The 23173-nt window shown below is 39.3% G+C and overlaps 2 protein-coding genes across 5 annotated transcripts in view; one reads left to right on the forward strand and one right to left on the reverse strand.

The window, feature by feature from the left end:
• The window catches only part of zmp:0000000625 (cadherin-2), a 75248-nt gene extending 60859 nt beyond the window's left edge, over window positions 1–14389 (reverse strand). For 3 of the 4 annotated variants that reach the window (XM_057333792.1, XM_057333791.1, XM_057333793.1), the window contains exons 1-2: window positions 14249–14389; window positions 11354–11453 (exon numbers count right to left, since the gene is read on the reverse strand). In XM_057333792.1, coding sequence (XP_057189775.1) covers window positions 11354–11453; window positions 14249–14323 — 175 coding nt within the window. In that variant the 5' untranslated portion in view covers window positions 14324–14389. The remainder of the gene's footprint in view (window positions 1–11353; window positions 11454–14248) is intronic. The other variant, XM_057333794.1, reaches the window with a different exon arrangement.
• An 802-nt stretch (window positions 14390–15191) lies between these two features.
• LOC130554665 (uncharacterized) lies at window positions 15192–16548 on the forward strand. Its single transcript, XM_057334473.1, has one exon. It carries the CDS (start codon window positions 15519–15521, stop codon window positions 16386–16388), a length of 870 nt encoding a protein of 289 aa, XP_057190456.1. The 5' UTR covers window positions 15192–15518; the 3' UTR covers window positions 16389–16548.
• The last annotated feature ends 6625 nt before the right edge of the window (window positions 16549–23173 follow it).

Below are 23173 nucleotides of genomic sequence, written 5' to 3' on the forward strand. Positions count from 1 at the left end.
CTATTCAGTACACACACACACGCACACACACGCACACACACACACACACACACACACACACACACACACACACACACACACACACACACACACCTCCAACCCAAGTATTGTATGATTATTTGATGTAGACAACAACCAGCTAAAGTCAAATTCAGTGTATGGTCTTAAGATCAAAAAGCCATGAAATGGTTGCAGTGTAACAATATATATTACTTCGGTAAAATGTAAAAGTTATTTTGTTGTTTATTTGTGATGCGATCTGGGAAAACCTGTCAGATGTTGTTTACAGGAATACAAAAAAAATAGGTTGAAAGTCATTTTTTGTCAAAATTGAGTTTTCATTCAATTATTATTCTATAACATTATCTATCTTCTCTGAAAATATCTTGGTAATATTTTATAGTTTATTACTAAAACGTTGCTATTTATAGTGGCAAGCCAAAATATATTTATGGTTTTTTTTGCATGATGACAGACAAGGAGACAGGGTATAACCCACCTGTGAAAACTTGAATGCACCCTCAAAGCCAGCTGAGATATTGCACCTCCAATGGGCCAATAATGCAATGTCTCATTGATATGTATTGGCCCATATGCCAAATTCAAGGGTACATCATTTAAAAAATGCTACAGCAGAGATGTCTTTAAATTGCCCCATGGAATAGTCAAGAGCACCACGGACAGTATAAGCCATAACTAGTGCTTTTAATGGTACATTGAATTGTTGTTGTGTTGTTATATCTTGTATAATATTAAGAACTATGAATCTCAACCAGAATCAGAATGAGCTTTATTTGCCAATTGCGCACACACGCAAGCAACTTGTGGTTTCAGAAGCTCAGACTTAAGAAAAATACACAACGCAGAAATTAATATATAGAATGAAAATATAAATACATGTTAAAACTATGTATACTGTGCATTTTACAAATACAAAACATAATTTACCCAATTATCCTAGTGTACAAACACGCTCGTGCACATTCATATCTCTGTTATTATTATATTTCGAAAACTGTTTATTATTCTTTTCTAGACACAAAAACAAAAAACGTTAATAAGAGAAAAGCAAGTTGAGCGTGAATAAGAAACTGGAAAAGCAGAAGCGTCACATATTTTAAGGTGGAACCGAAATCGTCAATAAGAAGCTGCAAATAATAAGCTGGATTCAGCCTCGTCATAAAAGGGGTGATCAAACGTTCAGAGACTATCCCCATGATAAACAACGGAAAACTTGCTTCACTACTGACTAAGTTGCTGTCTTCTTCAGGGTAATGTTCATCTCCTCATGTAGTGATGCAGTGGTCTTAGCGCTCTCAACAGAGCTCTCCAGCACCATTTTCATATTAACTCTATGCATTACATCTACTTTACTCAAACGGTTCTCATATGGTATTTTTTATATATTTCAACACAAGGAAGTGTTTGTTATATTCAATTATATTATATTAAGTATGTAGAGTATATTTTACTTGTGATACTTGACTGTTGTGCTTTGTTTTTATAGCCCAATTTTAAACATGTTTTTCTCAAAATTAAGTTTCTGAAAATCGTAGCGATCAGCCGACTTCGGATAACCATAACTTTAGTTACATACAAGCTATGGATGAAATAGAAAAGGCTTGAACCCAGCTTTCAAATGATACCAAATTCTGAAATATGTAAAATTTCACCATGTGTTAGATTTACTCAGATCGCATCACATTTACGTAGCAATGCAGCAATTTAGAAAAATTCAGTCAGGATTTAGGCCCAAGCACATCACAGAGATAGCACTGCTTAAAGTAACAAATGATCTTCTCGTAGCATCTGATCACGGTGACATCTCTCTTCTAGTCCTGCTGGACCTTAGATCATGCCATTCTAATAGATAGACGAGAAAACTATGTTGGCACTGGTGGTCTGGCATTAGCCTGGTCTATTTATTCAATCGTTATCACGTTATCATGTTTATGTAAATTATGAAATGTCATGTAAATCTTGTGTTAAATTCTAAGTGCCACAAGGATCAGTCTTAAGCCCCATCCTTTTTTACTGTCAAAGTCAGTTTCCATTGATATGTTGATGATACCCAGCTTTATAGTGATACCTCATCAGGTTACATTGGCACCCAATAGTCGCTCACATCAAATTCAAAACCCTGTTTTTGGCCTACAAGATAACCAATGGTTCTGCCCTGCCCACCTACACTCACTAATTCAGACATATGTACTCTCCAGATCCATGCGCACTGCGAACAACGTCTTGTGGTGCCATCCAAAAAAGACCAAAAATCACTTTCACAGACCTTTGGAACTGTTCCACGATGGCGGAATGATCAGCCTGTCTCCACAAGATCAGTAGATTCTTTAGCCATCTTTAAGAATCGTCTGAAGACACATTTCTTTATTTCTATCTCTTTTCCACTTTTTCTATCCTTAAACAAATTGTATGCATTTATATAGCTTTGTGTACTTTGTTAGGATAACTGAGACCAGTTTTCATATGTGTTATGCATTGTTGCCCTTTTGTTGCACTGATTGCTTCCTTTGTTCTGACTCATTTGTAAGTTGCTTTTGATAAAAGTGTTTGCTAAATGGCTAAATGTAAATGTTGTGATAGTTGTTAAAGAGTTTTTTGTTTGGTCTGAGCTATAAAACTGTCCACTGGTCTCCAGAAAAGTAATCCAGATCCTCCTCGATCTTTTTGACCCATGTTCATGAGTGACTGTTTTTATATTGAGATTGTTGATCCTTTGTTGTCTGAGAAACAGGTATATATTGTAGATTCTGGAGGGCATTACTAAATAACAAGTAATGTCCTCCCTATTATTTCAGCAAAATAATAACTTAAGCTGGTCACCCAGTCCTAAAGTTTCCATACACCTGATTTATAAATGTATGGTGTTTGACTTGAGCATCAATGAATGCTTTTTGTTTAAGTTGTTTGTTTTCTTGCTACTTATTTGTTTATTTGTTATTATCAGAAACGATGCACTCTCAAATGTTATAAGGAGTTACCAATGCCTTATGGTTTTAAACTTTAATACATTTTTAAAAATATGGTTTTTGATCTCTTAATTTGGTGGCCTGGATGAGTGTGCGATATCCCGGCCTGAGCGAGGTGTAGTACTAGATTATTACATGTGCAGTTTCCATTGTGACTAATGATTCAGCTATTCAATATTGTCCAGCTGGTGTAAAATGTAACACAAGTTGTTTAAAACATTCTGCACTCAGCTCTGCCTCCACAACACCAGAGATGAACAGATCACAAGTTGCATCGATGTGCTAAAGCAAGTCAGCTAGAATGAAAACTTCCTTATGACCCCATCTCTCTCTCTCTCTCTCTCTCTCTCTCTCTCTCTCTCTCTCTCTCTCTCTCTCTCTCTCTCTCTCTCTCTCTCTCTCTCTAAAAACCAGATGCAGTAACACATATTTTAGTCTCTTTTTACACATGCATAATTACCTAAAACTGTACCCTAACAAACAAAAAAAGCGATTTTGATGTAGCATGGGAGCTGGATCCAAATTCAGTAGAAAAAGTCTTTATTCATTAAAAAAACCCAGAGACCAAAACCAGAACACAGGGGAACACATCCTAACACTAAAGCAATACCAGACAATGAACAAAGAAAACACTGGGGTATAATGCTGCCTTTATGTGCTCTCTCGGAAATGTGATCATTTCTGAAGTCACGATTCTGAGCTGGTTGTTCAGGTGCTGTGTTGTTGGAAAGAATGAAAGATGCCAGATTCACGCTTGCGTGTGTCCTGGGAAACTGTTATATGGTAATAGTTTTCAACCATACATCCTACTGTTGAAATGAGGGTGAGGCTGAAGCAGTGTTAGAATCCATTTGCAAGAGTTTATTAAAAAACAATCAATCAATTCAACCATTCAAACCGTGAGGCGAGAATCAGAGCTGTACTATCAGGCAGAAAAGTAAAAAACACTTTAATCAGTCAAATCCAACAAACAGGCAAAAGGGTCAGGCAATCATCCAGAAAACAAACAGTATAGGTCATACACAAGATAATCAGACTAGACAAGAGAAAAGCTTGGTAAGGCAGTGGAACTGGCAATACTTCGCAAAGATCTGTTTGACATGGCCATGCTTAAATGGCTGCCAAATCCAGATACCTCAGACATTATGTATTTTTGTAGGCTAACCCAGAAGTTAGCGCCGCAGTGGTTCCCTCGACCGAAAGCCTGTGCATTTGTCCCATAGACTTTTGGAAGATCGCAAAAAAATAGCTCTGTGATTAACAAAGGTTTAAGATGTTTACACGTTTGGTCCATCAAGATCATCTTTACAATTTAACACCACATTTGTTACTTTTGAAGCTGAAATACAATCGGCAGAAGTAAAAAGCTAACACGATGCTATATACAGACTACCCTTAAGGTCACTCGATATCAACGTCACCACCACCAAGCCTCCGACAACACTTTCAAACTTTATTTAAATGTGTTCCCTGCTAAGCAATTACTCCGTGAATGAATCCACATCTACGTTTTGAGGAATTTGTGCCAATTTTTTGTGAGCTTTATTTGCGTGATGACGTCTAACGTCCCCGCCAAAGGAAGTATTGGCTTTTAGCAACATGTTAGCAACTGCCGTTTTTAAGACACAATAAGGCTTTAAAAAAATCACAAGCGTGTTATAATTGGTGTGTTTTATGTCAGAATAAAATGTGAAAATATTTAGAGGTTTTGTTAACCACAGACCTTATTTCGGACGATTTACCAAAAACCCATTCAAAAAACCCAAGGACTTTGGGGCGATGGACCGGAAGTCCTAAAATGCTAACTCACCTCCAGGTTTTGCATACAAAAACATTCAATTCAATTCAATTTTATTTATATAGCGCTTTTCACAATGTGCATTGTTCCAAAGCAGCTTTACAGGAGCAAATAAGAAAAACACAGAAAGGTAAAACACAGCACAGTGCATGGTGTTTATAGACCAAGCAAGATCATTATAATAAATAATATCTAATAAATAAATGAATAAATAAATGCAGTCTCCAAAAAACATGTCATCTCTGAGCCTCCCAAAAGTAACTGCTTGCAGAAGAAGCAGAGGGAGCGATTCCAGGCAGTACTCGGCATGGGGTTACAACTGTATAGTTTTACTGCAGGGACTATTCTGGAATATTGGAGAAATACATGCTATTTTCACTGTGTAAAGAATATACAATTCGCTTCAAATGCTTATTCATATATGTAAATCTGTTCCCGGTCTTAGTGAGTTCTCCGTGCACTTCCGGGAAAAAAAGGTATCGGGGCAGAACGCGGTTGCTACTGTGCTCCGTATCCAGGTACCAAGAATCCAGCCGTGAGTGCTGTGGGGAAGGCAGTGCGGTGCACTGCTACCCGAGGCTCGCGGCGGCTCGGGCAAGCACGGCTGACATCTTCGCGTCAGACTCGTCCTGGGCTCGACCGACCGAAGCCGGGAGCTCCAGGGAGACATCAGCGTCTGATGCCAGAAAGTTGCCATCCGATGCAGTGACGGAAATCTCATCCTCTGCACGCTAACGCGTGGATCCGCGATGGGACAGTCAATTGCCGCCCATCGGAGACATGTAAGGTGAGCCTAACAGAGCCTGGTCATTGATGCGATGGGTTAACATCCATGGGAACCCCCATGTCACCATCGCCGCTGCAGACGGCTTGGTGTCCAAAAGGAACACAGCCAACCATGACCGCAATACCTTGATAGACATGTCTTGCAGTGCGGACATGCCGTATCCACGAACGCTACTTCAGCATGCTGGTGACCCAGACATGTGATGCAGGTATCGTGCCTGACAGACTCGAGGATGAGGCGGTCACATCCAAGATTACAGCGGCGAGACTTGCCTGGCGACAACTGCACACTGTGAAACGCCAAGGGGAGATGGCACACACCAGGAAGGATTCGCTGCTCTGCGTCGTAGAATCCAGTAGATAATCAGGGGATAATGCGCTCAGCATTTAAGCTTAGCAGGTTCCGAAGAACAAAAGGTGAATGAATGGGCACGCCATCTTCCTTTTATACCCGTATGTACGGGGCGGAGACTGGCATGCCATGCCATTCGCCAAGTTCATTGGCCTTTTAAAAGTACAATCAGAGATCAAACCCCATTCTGTTGGTTCGACACAAAGTCGAGAGACCGACAGAAAGGGAACCCATATTTCCAATAATTCCGAGAGCATGCGAAGACAGCATTAAAACATGGGCTAACACAAGGTAATTGGAAACACCTTGGAATATTTACAATGACAATCAACAAGAAAAACTACAGAAGACTACAAACATGGCACAGGACAGGAAATAACATAAGTGCGCACATATCAGGGCAACACAGGCTAGAACGTGACACCCATAATAAATTACGTTATTCAATACGTCAATATATATTAACACTGTAACAAGCTAAACATTCTACACTGCAGTAGCACTCTGACTAAAGCACTGTTTGTTAGATTAGATTAGATTCAACTTTATTGTCATTGCACATGTACAAGTACAAGGCAACGAAATGTGACCTCTGCATTTAACCCATCCAGAGAGTAGTGAACACACGTACCCCCGGAGCAGTGGGCAGCTATCACTGCAGCTGCCCGGGGAGCAAGTAGGGGTAAGGTGCCTTGCTCAAGGGCACCTCAGTTGTTACCCACCGGCCCTGGGAATCGAACCGGCAACCTTCTGGTCATGAGTCCGACTCTCTAACCATTAGGCCACAACTGCACTTGTTGTGATGAACACAAAGACAGTAAGCCCGTGTCCTTCTCACAGGATGAAAAGATCCCACAGGGATTTGTGACTCCCGCTAAGAAAAAGATGGAAAAATGTGGTAAGTTTCATTTCAGCCAGTTGAACGGCTGCAGTTTAGCAGGGGTCAAATTCCTCCTGTAATCTGTTGCAGGGGCTGGAAACTGCTGTCTTTCCCAACCCAGACATTCTTACAGTCTGACCACCAGTTTGTATTATCAACACATTGTTATATTAGCATGTCGGAATTATAATAAAGCAGTAAGCGATTAACACGAGTATGGTCTCAGTCACACCAGTGAAGTCAATGCACACAACTAAAAATGTGCTCCAGATTCAGTTGAACTAAGCCCTCTATCCACAGTACAATTGATAAATGAAAGAATCTGCAGACAAACGGCACGTGAGTCAGTATCAATGTTTCTAAACAGGACATGTTCTTCATTAAATTTCTCTATTAAAATCTGAAAACTACCCTAAAAATGTTTAGGCCTAGATCCTATGTTTGTATAACCTGGTGAATATTTCTGTGTGTCTTATCTTACATTAGATGTTTGTTTTGAGTGTGTGCTTCACATGTTTTGAATTTTTAAAAGATTATTAAATGGTTTGTGACCACTCTAGAGGAATCTGATGTTTGTTTTTACATATTTATTATAAATGGAATTAAAGCACTGAAGTGTATATTCATGAGAACGATGGAAAAGACAAGAAACGGTTATAATTATAATTCGATCACAGACTAACGGAATATGATAGGACACGTGATCATTGTTTTACACAGCAACGGTCTGTTTCACATAGTAGATTTCAGAAGGTGTGTTATTGATAGGGATGCACCGAAACGAAAATTCTTGGCCGAAGCCGAACATGATGTGAAACACTTGGCCGAAGGCTGAATAATACCGAACACCGAACATGTTTTTTTGCATTTCTTCTATTTATTAAGCTCTTTTTTTTCACTATTGCACAAACTGAATAGTCAAAATGTCCTTTTTATAATTTGTCTTGCTTTTCAATAAAATACAATACAACTTAATATAAAATTGAGCAAAACAAAGTGAATTCAAACAAAAAATTGAGCTCTCTCCCTTCATGAATAGCCTATATTAATTAGGCCGGTAACACTTTAGAATAATGGTCCATTGTTAACAAGTAACTATGCAGAAAGTAATAGGCAGTACTACATGAAATATATCTCTATGGATAGGCTATATATGTAGAATATATCCATTCATGTTTTGGTATTTGGCTTTTGGTATTTGTATTTATTCATAAATTAGTTTCCACAAACAACCTATTTTTTCACTTTATGTACGTTAATGTTGAGATTAGTAATTAATTGTTTTTTCTTTATTAATTGGTCATAGTTCGCAAGTAGCTGTCAATGATGGCATTTTTCTTTAGTAATTATCAAATACCAAATAAGGAACTACCTTTGTCCTAAATTAGCTATTACTTACTGCTTAGTTAATCTTGCTTCTATATTAGTTAATAGTGTTAAGGTAAGTGTTAATGTAGTACTGCCTATTACTTTCTGCATAGTTACTTGTTAACAATGGACCATTATTCTAAAGTGTTACCATTAGGCCTATAACTGACTGCTAAAAGAATGTAATGTAAGTTACTCTGTACCCCTACAACAAAACACTTCATTAAAAACTGTCATTCCACATTAGGCCTATAAGCTAAAAATATACATAAACTAAAACTGTTGGATTATTATAGGCTACATTGCAAAATGATTTGAGAAAAAAAACCATCCATTGCAAGCAATTCTGACTGATGCTGACTGACAACCATTTCAGTTCACGTCTCTCCTCCAAACTCCGCCCACAAAAGCTGACTGTTCTCTCAGAAGGTGCACAGAAGATACTTTGACAAGTTGTTTAGTACAGGGGACTGTGTGCACGCGACCACTGTATGATGTCAAAGGATGTCGCGAGCGGCGGGGCTACTGTCAGACTGCCCGCTTCCGTCTGAAGTAAAGTTACTGACCGGTAAAGACGCTTTCATTCAGAAATTTACTTCCGTGCGGCAAGTCCCGTGTCTTTCTCTGACACTTTAAAATGCTCCACACACACGCACACATGCACACACACATGTCTGATTTACTATCTCCGTGGGGACAGCCCATAGGCGTAATGAGTTGTATACTGTACAAACTGTATATTCTATCCCCTATCCCTAACCCAACCCCTAAACCTAAAGAACATAGAAAACTTTTTGCATTTTTAGATTTTCAAAAAATATCGTTCTGTACAATTTAGCTTTTGTGCCCATGAGGACCTCAGTTTTGGTCCCCATGAGTTGGTGTGTATTCAGGTTTAGGTCCCCACCGGGATATACAAACATGAACACACACACACTCACACTGCCAAAATGTTTGCGGCAGTAATAAAGCGCACGCGTCTCTCTCTCTCTCTCTGTGCTAGTTGTTGCTTGATCATATAAAGAGTCATGTTCGGTAAAATTTATTTGGCCATTTCACATATCCGAACACCGAACTTGCGTTTTTTGCTATTTTCGGCCGAACATTTTCGGTGGCCGAACATTCGGTGCATCCCTAGTTATCGAGAAGCATTTTGCAGCAGAAGTCAACAGAAGCGCGTAAGTGTAATTGATTAATATTGTATTATTGAGTTTAAACGCAGTGTCGTAGCTTTGTTTACTGCCACCGTGTCACGTGTTGAAGTCGCGTTTGTTCTCGTGCTAGTTTCGCTTGTTATTGTGAGATTTTGAAGGCGTGTCCTGCTGAATTCAATTGCATGATTAAAATGGGTATTTAAGTGCGATTAACCACCGAGTGCAGCGGTCGCGTGCAGACCATCGACTCTACCTGTGGACTCCACAGACAAGGCACTTGAGTTTCGCACTTCAGCATTAACTTTTTGCACTTCTATTTATTCTCTTCTTGTATATGTGTTTTCAAATCCCTCCTGTCACCAAAACTCGTAAATCACCGGTATCACGTAGAAGGCCACGCAATGCTAATAATCTGCGCACTCTTTCAACGTCCACAACTACCTCAATCACGTTTCCCATTGGTTTATGGAACTGCCAATCTGCTGTAAACAAAGCAGATTTCATCACAGCTATTGCTAAACACTCTGGTCTTTCTCTTTTAGCACTTACTGAAACCTGGATCAAGCCAGAGGACACTGCCACACCGGCTGCTCTCTCCAATAACTACACCTTCTCCCACAGCCCACGCATATCAGGGAGGGGTGGAGGAACAGGTCTACTTATCCCCAACGACTGGAAGTTCAAACAGCTGGCACCCTCGTGTGACAACACCTCCTTCGAGTCACATGCTGTTACTATCATCTATATCATCATAATGTCTTTTAATTCTTCATGCTAGTATTCAGTCAATATCATCATCACTCCCTCTCCAGCCACTTATTGAGAGCACTCTATTATCAGTTCTGTGTCACATTAATAATCACCTCTCTGTGAGAAGCCATTCAAAGATTAGATGAGCTGTTATTTATGAGACTAACCAGCCTGCCGTTAAATTCTTCAGTGACAGTCCTCATCAATATCCAACTGCCACATATTTATAGACGTTCTGCCTTCGTGTTTTGTGACGTTTAAAGAGCATGTTGATAGGATAGCTCAAACAAATAGCATTTAATGTAATGCGTGTAACATTTCAAGAGTTCTGTTAGAATCTATACTTACTAGTTTACTAAAATAAATGTTTCCTAAAATTATGTCCTCTCCTTAATATTATTCATTTATCTCTGATATGTCCCTAAAACTTTCAAGCTGGCTGTTATTAGGCCCCTTATTAAAATATGCAACCTGATTTCAGAAAATTTGTTCACTTTTATACCTTATATCAAACCTCCCTTTTACTTCAAAAAGTACTTAAATACTTCAAAAAACCTTATTCATCGCCTGGTGTCATGTAGAGCCTTTTGAAACTGCGATAAAACTGAAATTTGGACCTTAACCAACATTCCCCTTTTTAAATGCATTATATTCAGAAGAACCCTGGAAATCTTGCGTGCTTGTAGCCGCTGTGAGTCTGCTCAGATAACAGTGGCAGTAGAATTCGTCTGGTTAAGAGTTGTTCTACCACTGAAATAATTTTAGAGACATTATTTTAAGGTCGAAAAAACACAAAGTGTTGCTTTAAAGTGAAAGTTCACCCAAAAATAAAAAGGATGTCATCATTTACTCACCCTCTTGTCATTTCAAACGTGTATGACTTTCTTTTTTCCGCAGAACACAAAAGAAGATATTTTGAAGAAAGTTGGTAAGCAAACAGCACTGGGGTCCAGCTAACAACAATCTTCGAAATATCTTCTTTTGTGTTCTGCGGAAAAAAGAAAGTTATACAGGATTGAAATGACAAAAGGGTGAGTAAATGATGACACAATTTTCATTTTCGGGTGAACTATCACTTTAAGCTTTAGATACCATAATGCTTTTAATGCTAAGGTCCTTATCAGGAAATTAGTATATTGACAAAAAATACCTTAAATGCACTGTACGTCACTTTGTTTATAGTGCTTAAAGGAACATTTACCTAACTACAGCACAGATCCAGAACACTGCAAGTCTGCAAGTATAAATGTCCACTTCACATTGGGAATGTATATTTACCAATGAACAGAGGCTGCCCAGGCAACACGGTTTCAGACATTACGGTGGTATATATATCTTCAGAAAAGCCCGGTCTGCATACTGCGCTGCCTGCACCCATCTGTTAAAAGACCACCAGAACTCATCAATGTACTAGTAACATTACACAAACCAATGGGAGCTGCATCATGTTACTCAGCGATTACTTTTGCACTCAGGTAAAAACAAACAGATAAAATAAACAGTGTCTTGCCAAAGTATTCATACCCCTCATACCCCCACATTTTGTTATGTTGCTGGTCTGTGAATGTAAACTACTTTACATTTATGTTTTTAACATGAATCTACACCCCATACACCATAATGACAAAACAAAAAAAAATATTTGTGACAACATGGAAAATTGACTAAAACTGAAGTACATTGCATAAGTATTCATCCCCTTAACTCAATATTTGGTTAAAGCACCTTTTACATTTCTGGGTATGATGTGACAGGCTTTACACATCTGCATTTGGAAATTTTCTGCCATTCTTCTCCTCAGATTCTCTTACACTCTGTCAGGTTGGATGGAGACCATCAGTAGACAGACACTTTCAGGTTTCTACAGAGATGTTCAGTTAGGTTCAAGCCCAAGCACTGGCTAGACCACTCAGGGACATTGACAGAGTTGTCCATAAGTCACTCTTGCATTGTGCTTAGGAGCATTGTCCTGTTGGAGAATCGGGCCAGTCCGAGCTTCTGAATGCGCTGGCCTAGGTTTTCATTAAGGCTATCTCTGTACTTTGTGCTGTTGAGCTTTTCTTTAGTCTCTGCGGCTGAAAAACACCTCCACAGCATCATGCTGTTACCACCACACTTTACTGTTGAGATTGTATTGTGTAGCTGTATGTGATGAGCAGTGCCCAGTTTCCTCCATACATGACACTTGAAACTGAGATTCAACAGACCAGAGAATCTTGTTTCTGACTATTTGAAAGATTCTTTCAAGTGTTTCTTTCAAGTTTGTATGCGTCCTCACTGAGGAGAGGCTTGCATTGGGTCATTCTGTCATGAAGCCGATTGGTGGAGTGTTGCTGTGATGTTTGTCCTTCTGTAAGTTTCTCCCGTCTCCATATATGATCACGGAGCTCAACCAGAGATCATCAGCTTCTTGGTCACCAATCTAACCGAGACCCTTCTCCATTGAGGTCAGCTCCAGTAAGAGATCTGGTTGTTCCAGACTTCTTCCTTTAATTATTAATGGATGCTAAATGTTTCTTTGAACCTTCAATACAGCTGAATTTTCTGTAGTCTTCCTCAGATCTGTTTCTTGATATGAGCAAGTCTCAGAGCTCTACTGGAAGGTCTTTTTTATCTCATAGTTTGGTTTATATTTTCAGCTGTTAGACCTTTTATTGAAAAGTTTTTGCCTCCAAATCATACTCATTCAGTTAAATTGACCACAGGTTAACGCCACTTCAAGTGTAGTAACATCAACAAGCAAAACTGGAATGCTTCTGAGCAAAATTTCAAGTGTCCCAGAAAGGGGTATGAATACTTGTGCAATGTAAATATTTTCCAAGTTGTCACAAATCTGGAGTATGTTTGCTTCTCATGCCACCTGTGGCTCTCATACCAACATTTCTTCTATATTGGACTACATCAACACCACCATTGACAGTGTCTCCAAGGAGAAACAGATCTCTTTGTACCCTAATCAGAAGCTATGTATGACAAGGAGGTGCGGCTCTTCTTGAAGGCCCGCAACACTGCCTTCAGATCAGGTGATACACAGACCTTCAGCACATCAGGGGCAAATCTAAGGAGGGGCATCAGAAAGGGTAAGCACTGCTACAGGCTTAGGGTGGAGGCTTCAGACTTAACACTTTTCCAATTCCAACCCTCGACACATGTGGAAGGGCCTCCAGGCCACCAGTAACTACGTGGCATCCCTGGACGTGCTAAGGGCATGTGCTGAGCAGCTGGCATGGGTCCTAATGGACATTTTCAACCTGTCCATCGCCCAAGCAGCTGTGCCAGCATGCTTCAAATCCACCTCCATGCCAGTGCCGAAACACTCCTCACGGAAATGCCTGAATGACTACTGTCCTGTAGCACTCACACCTTTTTTGATGAAGTGATTGGAGCAACTAGTCCTGGCACACCTCAAGAAATATCCATAACAAACATAAAATTTACGCCGTACAAAAACCGTATAATTTATTTTTATTCGTCTTGTCAATATACAAAATTGTTCATACATTTTAATGTCAGTACAGTAGACAAAATGTCACAGAGGCTAATTAAACAACGGAGTAAGAACTGGTCCAGGCATGCATTATAAGACAGTCCTCAGATCAGGCAGTACCATGTGGTCAGTTAGAAGGATGTCTGGAGTGGGCTCCCGTCCAAACCAGTTACCAATTGCTACCGTCTTTTATCCGAAAAAAATAATCCCGCGCCACAAGAATTCATAACGGGTCCCGCAAATACTGATCTCTGCTCCACTTCCTGCAATTGAGGACATGCCTTGCACTTGTACATGTTTATGACAATAAAGTTTAATCTAATCTAATTTGTTCTTGTTTTGTCATTATGGTGTATGAAGTGTAGATTCATGTTAAAAAAATACATGTTAAGTAGTTTAACAGAGCAGCAACATTGCAAAATGTGCAAAAAATGAAGGGGTATGAATACTTACGCAAGCCACTGTATAAAAAATACATTTTAATTAAACATTATTTTCCTTATTATTATCATTAGCTTATTAAAACCTGTTAAAGCTTAACGGCTTCATCTCCTATACTATCTGTGCACAGAACCCGACTGGCGGAATCTATACGGGACACATTGCTGCTTTACAGCCAATAACTCTGCAGCAACATAACACGGCGATAATGAGAAAGGACAGATGAATGGATAAAGAAACATTACCTGCGAGGCTGACAAGAGGAATAAAGGCAGTAAATCCCAGCAGGATATCAGCGGCATTGACGCGTGTGAATGCATGTCTGTCCTGAACTATATCAGATTGAAAGGCTGTTTGTTTCCCCCGTGTTCAGCTCCTCTGCTGGTACTGAAGTTCAAACACAACACAATCTCTCTCTCTCTCTCTCTCTCTCTCTCTCTCTCTCTCTCTCTCTCTCTCTCTCCCTCCCTCTGTCTCTCTCCCTCTGTCTCTCTCTCTCTCTCTCTCTCTCTCTGTGTCTCTCTCTGTGTCTCTCTCTCTCTGTGTCTCAAAGATTCAAGATTCAAAGAAGCTTTATTGGCATAATAAAACAAGTTTTTACATGGTCAAAGCACAGAAAAATGAAATATAAACATGCACAAATACAGATTAAGATATAGTATAAAGTATATAAGTATCTATATATATCTCAATATAAAGAGAAAAAGAGCAAAGTATTGGTGATAGTTCTCAGTGAGGGTGACAGGATCAGTTTGTGTGTGTTGTGTCAGTGTTGTGTTGTGTTTTCTCCCAGTATGTATGAAATCTTTGGTTGAAACTGGTTAAAGTCTTTGTGGAAGTTTGTAAACTGGGGGAAGAATGTTTCTGTGATGTGTGTATAGTTTGGACATGAGATGAAAAACACATGATTGTGTGTGCAGTTTCTTAGTTTAGGGTCTGATACGCTTGTGAGGTATTCTGCCCTTTTATATTCTCTGTTTAACCACAGATAGCATACCAGTTGTCTGTTTCTGTCCAGTGTTTGAGATATTTCATTTTTGTGTTTTTATCATTTGGTTTAATCTGGCTGGGGTTTGGCGACTGGGCATTTTTGGGAATATCATGATTTTAGTCTTTTTTAAGGTTAACTGAGCATTTATTATAGTAAAGTGTGGTATACACTTCCTGTTTCCTGCATCGCTGCCGGCAGCTTGTTTGTATCAGTGCTCTTACCACTTCGCTCTAATATTAGTGTATTTTATTTTCGTTAATTATTATTGTCGTTGCTAATTTATCCTGATATCTCAATAACCCTGTTCCTGTTATTTACTTGGAAGAGTCTAAACCAAAAGTGATAGTTAACTTAACGCCATTAGCATAGCAATAGCGTGTTAGCTTGCTTTCTGTTCACACTGTGGAATATCATCTTGCCTCTGGTTTGTCTTGTGTGCTAACTCTTTCTCTTTTTAAGCGAGTATACTACGATCCATCGAGCAACCTTGGTAAGTTGGAATTGCACTTCAAATCCGGTGAGTTATGGCTTCTATTCCTATTATTGTTACTTGCACCTCATGTCATATGTTTAGCTTAGCCTTCTCTGTCAGCTGCGAGGGCTTTATATGCGATAAATGCAGGGAAATAGTAAGGCTGACAGAGAAGATCTTAGAATTAGAGTCTCGCATCCAATCTTTATCTGAGGATAGTAAGAGTTTAACGACGATAGAAAACACTTTGGATGCGAGCAACATTAGCGCACACAGCTCGGTTCCGGTTGAAAATCCTCCGCAGCTGGGAAACTTCGTGACTGTGAGACGGCGTAGTCGCAGGACAAAACATCACTCGACCGTTCCGATTACAGTCTCGAACAGGTTTGCCCCGCTCAGTGACGCACCGACTGAGAAACCTGCTGAAAGTGCCCTAGTTATCGGTGATTCTATTGTTCGGAACGTTAACATAGAGGCACCAGCCACCATAGTCAAATGTTTACCGGGAGCCAGAGCGCCTGACATCAAGTCAAATTTAAATGTGCTGGCTAAGGCTAATCGTAAATTCAGTAAGATTGTCATTCACGTCGGCACAAATGATGTTCGACTCCGTCAATCGGAGATCACAAAAGATAACATTAAAGAGGTGTGTGAGCTCGCAAGCATGATGTCAGACACTGTAATATTCTCTGGCCCCCTCAATGCTTATCGTGGTGATGAGATTTATAGCAGATTATCATCACTAAATGGCTGGTTGTCTGAGTGGTGCCTGCAGAATGATATAGTTTTTATAAATAACTGGAAGAGTTTTGAGGGCAGACCTGACCTGTTGAAACGAGATGGTCTCCATCCCTCCTGGGCTGGGACTTCCATCCTGTCTAGAAATATGGCAAAAAGTCTTAATGCTAATGCTAAAACTTGACTCGCTGGGGCCCAGGTCAGGGAGCAGACAGTATGGCTTAACCAACTGTCTGCTTGCCGTCTCACGTCGCAGAATACACAAAATGTACAACATGTAGTAATCCGTTCTCCCAAACATCACAAAATAGAGACTGTGTCTGTCCCCCGGATTAGCAAACATAAAATAATGCGTAAACCTCTTGAAAGTAATTTAATAAACGTTAAACAAACTAAACATGAACAAAATACAGATAATCAACTGTTACGACTCGGATTGCTAAATATTAGATCTCTCTCTAATAAAGCACTTTTTGTTAACGATATGATAACAGATCATAAAATAGACATGCTCTGTTTGACAGAAACATGGCTAAAACCAGATGATTATATTGCTTTAAATGAATCTGTCCCCCAAGATTATTATTATAAACACGAGCCTCGTCTAAAAGGCAGAGGGGGAGGTGTCGCAGCACTTTACAATAACTCTCTTAGCATTTCCCAGAAGTCGAACTCTAAATATAATTCTTTTGAAGTCATGGTTCTTCATGTTTCAACACCTAATACTAAAGATAAAACACTTTTTAAATTGATTCTAGCTATTGTATATAGGCCTCCAGGGCACCACACAGATTTTATTAAAGAATTTGGTGGGTTCTTATCAGAACTAGTACTGGCCGCAGATAGACTCCTTGTCGTTGGTGACTTTAACATCCACGTAGATAACGTTACAGATGCCTTAGGAATGGCTTTCAAAGACACTCTTAACTCCATGGGCATTAGTCAACATGTGTCAGGACCCACTCACCTTCGTAATCATACTTTAGATTTAATACTGTCTTACGGTATAAATGTGGACGACGTTAAAATCCTTCAGCAGAGTGAAGACATTTCGGATCATTATCTGGTATTATGTTTGCTTCACTGGCCTACGGCTGCAAATAAAACTCATTGTTACAAATATGGTAGAACAATAACTTCAACTACCAAAGATGCGTTTCTCGATAATCTGCCCGAATTGTCTCAAATCATGAGAAATAACGTTGAAGATCTTGACATTACCACTGAAAATTTTAATTCCACCTTCTCGGTAACGCTAGACAAAGTTGCTCCACTACGTTTAAAGAAGATTAAAAATGGCAGCCCCACACCGTGGTATAATGAACACACTCAGGCTCTAAAGAAAGCGGCCCGAAAAATGGAGCGCAACTTTAAGAAAACTAAATTAGAGGTATTTCGTACAGCATGGAAGGATAGTATTCGAAAATACAGGAAAGCCCTAATAACTTCTAGATCCGCCTACTTTTCATCACTAATAGAAGAAAACCAGCACAACCCTAGGTTTTTATTTAACACGGTGGCTAAATTAACAAAAAATAAATCGTCAGTGACTTCTGATCCTGTATATCAGCATAGCAGTGATGAATTTATGAACTACTTCACATATAAAATCCAAGATATTAGAGAAAAAATTATAACAATGCAATCAGAAGTGAAACCCGCTGAACAAACTAACTACAGCGCCCTTAAGGAGAAAATGCAATTATTTTATACCGTAGATCAAGATGAGCTGTCTAAAATTATTAGATCATCTAAATCAACAACATGCATACTAGACCCTATACCTACAAATCTACTGAAAGAGATGCTCCCAGAAATTATAGATCCTCTTCTTGGTATTATTAACTCATCTCTGACATTAGGACATGTGCCTAAAGCATATAAGGTGGCTGTTATAAGGCCCCTTGTCAAAAAACCCCAACTCGACCCTAGAGAACTAAGGAACTACAGGCCTATATCGAATCTACCTTTCATATCTAAAGTTCTGGAAAAAGTAGTTTCAACTCAATTATGCTCCTTCCTCCAAAGGAATGACATCAATGAAGAATTCCAGTCTGGATTTAGAGCATGTCACAGTACAGAGACTGCTTTGATCAGAGTTACAAATGATCTGCTATTGGCGTCTGACCGAGGTTGTATCTCGTTATTGGTGCTGCTAGACCTTAGTGCTGCATTCGATACCATTGACCACAGCACACTCCTACATAGACTCGAAAATTATGTCGGCATTAAGGGAATAGCTTTGAAATGGTTTAAATCTTATTTATCCGACCGTTTTCAATTTGTAGCAATAAACAATGAGGTGTCACGCAAATCGCAAGTCCAGTACGGTGTACCACAGGGCTCAGTCTTAGGGCCTCTGCTCTTCGCATTATACATGCTACCTCTAGGAGATATAATAAAGCGACACGGAGTTAGCTTTCACTGTTATGCTGATGATACTCAACTTTATATTTCCTCGAAGCCTCATGAAACACAGCAGTTCCATCGAATAATGGAATGCATAGTCGATATAAAAAACTGGATGAGTAACAACTTTTTATTACTGAACTCGGACAAAACGGAAGTGTTACTTATTGGACCGAAAACTGCTATAAGTAACAACCAAGAATACTGTTTAACTATTGACGGATGTTCCATAAAACCCTCGTCGTCAGCAAAGAATCTTGGCGTTCTATTCGATAGTAATCTGTCATTTGAGAGCCACGTCGCCAACACCTGTAAAATTGCGTTTTTCCATCTTAAGAATATATCTAAACTACGTCATATGCTGTCAATCTCAGATGCAGAGAAGTTAATTCATGCATTCATGACATCAAGACTAGATTACTGTAATGCACTGTTAGGTGGTTGCCCTGCAGGCTTATTACAAAAACTCCAATTGGTCCAAAACGCGGCAGCTCGAGTTCTTACACGTACAAAAAAGTATGAACATATTAGCCCGGTTCTGTCAACCTTGCACTGGTTACCTATAAAGCATCGCGTTAACTTTAAAATCTTGCTTATTACCTATAAAGCCTTACATGGTTTAGCTCCTCAGTACTTGAATGAACTCCTTTTGTATTACAGTCCTTCACGTGCATTACGCTCTCAGGCGTCCTGTCAGTTGGTAATACCTAGAATTTCAAAATCAAGTGCAGGTGGTAGATCCTTTTCCTATCTAGCGCCTAAACTTTGGAATAGTCTTCCCTGCACTGTCCGGGAGGCAGACACACTCTGTCAGTTTAAATCTAGACTAAAGACGCATCTTTTTAATCTTGCATACACTACTCTTCCATAATATAAATCTTCAGAGGGTTTAGGCTGCATTAGTTAGATCAACCGGAACCAAAAACACAACTGATGTACTTGTTGCATCAAAGAGTACAGAACAGTACTCTACTCTCAGCCAGTCTTGTCTCATTGTTCCAAGGTTACCACAGCGAGCAGGATGCAGTTCATGGCCTGACCTGATGGTAGAGCGGAGAATGGGAAGTGGGGACCTGACAAGAGCTGAGATGATAGAGCTGGATAAAGAAGGACGCGGTCTCTTGACATGTCTTCACCACAAAATTTCAAATGCTATTAGATTATTAATGATAATCTTAAACTATAATTTATTTTATTATTAAGTTTATTTATTTTATTTAGCCTTGTTGTGCAAGTTCTCTGGAGCTTGTGCAGAGGCAGCAGCTTTTGCCAGAGGGGAACTGGAATCCCCTGGTTGGGCCTGGGTTCTCCTGAGGTTTTTTTTCTCGATTAGAGTTTTGGGTTCCTCGCCACCGTTTGCATACTGTTTTTGCACTATCTGCCTGACCGGGGGGGCTGCTTTAGAATCTTAAAGTTTTACTTAATTAATATTGCATATAGGAATTTATTATCTGTTATATTTGACCTGTGCTTCTCTCTCCTTTATCCTAAATGTGTGCTCTCACTGAGCGTGTGTGTGTGTGCGTACTTGTCTGTGTACGTACGTGTGTGTGTGTGTGTGTCTGTGTGTCTGTGTGTGTTGGTGTGTGTGCGTGTTGTGTGTGTGGAGTGTTTTGTGTGTGGGTGTGTCTGTCTTCTGTGTTTTCAACCTTTTCTTGTTTTTACAGGTACAACTTTGATTGTTTTGCTTGTAGTCAATGTGTCTCATGTACAGCTGCTTTGTAACAATGAAAATTGTAAAAGCGCTATATAAATAAAGTTGAGTTGAGTTAACTGATAGGGCCCATGTTTGACAGAAAGTGTGCAGGGTGTCTAGATGTTGCTGTAGACCCTCTTTTGTGGGTGACAGCAGAACCAGATCATCTGCAAACAGAAGGCATTTCACTTCAGTGTCTAGTAAGGTGGGACCGGGTGCTGGTGACTGTTCTAGAGCTCCAGCTAATTCATTCATGTATATGTTAATTAGTGTAGGATTTAAGACTACAGCCCTGTCTCACTACACGACTCTGGGAGAGAAAGTCTGTGTGCTTGTTGCCGATTTGAACTGCAAATATGTTATTCATGTACATTGATTTGATGATGTCGTAGGTTTTTCCTCCGATGCCGCATTGAATCATTTGAAGAAAAAGCCCCCCATGCCAGTTTGAGTCAAAAGCTTTTGAGTCAAAAGTCAACAAAATATGAGAAGAGCTTTCTTTTATTTTGGTTGATTTCTTTGTCAATTAAAGTACGAAGAGTGTATATATGTACGGAAGCTGTGAAGTGCCAAACAAAACAACAAATCGCAAAACAAATAACAAATCTAAAAGCCCCCAAAAATCCTGAATCACAATTACAAATCTGAAAACACATTAACAAACCATAAAGCACAACAACAATTCCGGAAACAAAATAACAAGTCAGAAATCACAACGACAAATCGGTCAAACCGGAAAAGGTAGGTATTTTGTGTGACCGGGCTAGTTACTGCTGATTGGACGGAACCTCTGTCAATCAAGATATACAGGAAGTACAGTTCTGTAGTTCTGTAGCGGCAGTGTACACTGGGAAGTGGGAAGTTTGGATCATTTTACTGACTCGGACCTTTGAGTCTCGTTCAGCAAAATGAACTAATCTTTTTTCGAGTCATATCGTTAATTTCAGTCATATCGTTAATTTCAGTCATTTTAGCAAAATATAATTAAAATGTTACATGTTACTTTCCTAACACATCTACTACTTATGCAAACGTTGATCACATTACAAACAATACAAAACTATAATGCTATAAGAAGCAGAAAAGATTAATTCATTGTTTACCTGGGTCATTAGTCTATTATTAGCTCACACCTCTTATCTGACAAGTCTTCGGGTTTGACTCGTTCATTCATCACGTGACAGCCCTGTACGCTTAACCAATGCAGTCAGAGCCGGAAAGAGAAATGATTAGTTCACCTCCCGAGTCTTCGGGTTTGAGTGGTTCGTTCATCACGTGACAGCCCCGTACACTTTACCAATGCAGTCTGAGCCGGAAAGAGAATTGATTAGTTCACCTCCCGAGTCTTCAGGTTTGACTCGTTCGTTCGTTCGTCATGTGACAGCCCCGTACGCTTAACCAATGCAGTCAGAGCCGGAAAGAGAATTGATTAGTTCACCTCCCGAGTCTTCGGGTTTGACTCCTTCGTTCATCACGTGACAGCGTCGTAAGCTAAACCAATGCAGTCAGAGCCGGAAAGAGAATTGATTAGTTCACCTCCCGAGTCTTCGGGTTTGACTCGTTTGTCGTTACTTTGGTCGGGGTCAATGAGTGCAGCTATGACACGTCAGAGGAGATCTGGCCCTCCCGGCTGAGCCTGGTTTCTCCCGAGGTTTTTTTTTTCTCCATTATTCATCATTGGAGTTTGGGTTCCTCGCCACAGCAGGGCAGTGTTGGCTTGCTCACCGGGAGACTGCATTTATTCATTTATTTATTAGATATTATTTATTATAATGATCTTGCTTGGTCTATAAACACCATGCACTGTGCTGTGTTTTACATTTCTGTGTTTTTCTTATTTTCTCCTGTAAAGCTGCTTTGGAACAATGCACATTGTGAAAAGCGATATATAAATAAAATTGAATTGAATTGAAAAATGTATGAATCTAACCTGGCCGACACACTGATGAGATTATTACGATCAATTCTTGAATGTGACTTTCCATTCATTCTTTCAATTTTATACACAGTACTGTGCAAAAGTCTCAGGCAGTTTCAAAAGTAGATTTACCCAAAAAATATTTTTAAGCCAGTTGTTTATATTTTTTGCTGTAGTGTGTCAGTAGAAAATATCAGTTTCCAAACATTCCTAATAGTAGACTCAATGATGGTTAGACCAGGGCCCGAATTCACAAAACATCTTAAGGCTAAAAGTAGCTCCTAACTTGCTGATTTAGGAGAAACTCTTAAAAATAATGGACGCGTCTGTCCTAATTTTAGGACTCCTAATTTTTTGTGCTAAGAGTATTTCACAAAGCGTTTTAGTGCTAAAACTAGCTCCTAAAACTGTGAGACGTTAGGAGCAGTGAAGAGGACTCCTAAGTCCTAAGACCAACTCACAACAATCCTAAAATGGCTGTAACACCTGCAGTCTACCTTGAAACTTAAACATTTTAGAAAGATTTCATGACAATGAGCTTAACCATAAAGACTACTAATATCTGCTAACTGTTTATGAGACTGGCAAAATGCTTACAATTAGCTGAACATTTACTTTACATGAACATATAGTTTATTTGCACAAGATAACTCCTTTTTTAAAATAATTCAAAAATCATGTTGTTTATTGTGTTTTGTTGTATTTGTTAGCTGTATTTTTTAAGTTATTGTTACTTAATAAAAAACAATAAAAAACAAACAATTTCCTTAATATTAATTGGAATACACAATAAAAACTTGAATTTTGAAAAAAAAATGAGTTATCTGTTTTTGTAAATTAACTCTTCACTTGTTGAATTAGTAATTTAGTGTATATTTTATCATCTTAATTGAATACGGCAATAAATATTAAAACATTTTATTTGAATATGACTACATTTTTGTTT

This window comes from Triplophysa rosa, linkage group LG5 (assembly GCF_024868665.1).
Source record: "Triplophysa rosa linkage group LG5, Trosa_1v2, whole genome shotgun sequence".
NCBI lineage: Eukaryota > Metazoa > Chordata > Actinopteri > Cypriniformes > Nemacheilidae > Triplophysa > Triplophysa rosa.

Bases quoted from the DNA above. Each gene is read 5' to 3' on its own strand.
- LOC130554665 (XM_057334473.1), top strand. From the start codon at position 15,519: ATGGCTTCTATTCCTATTATTGTTACTTGCACCTCATGTCATATGTTT.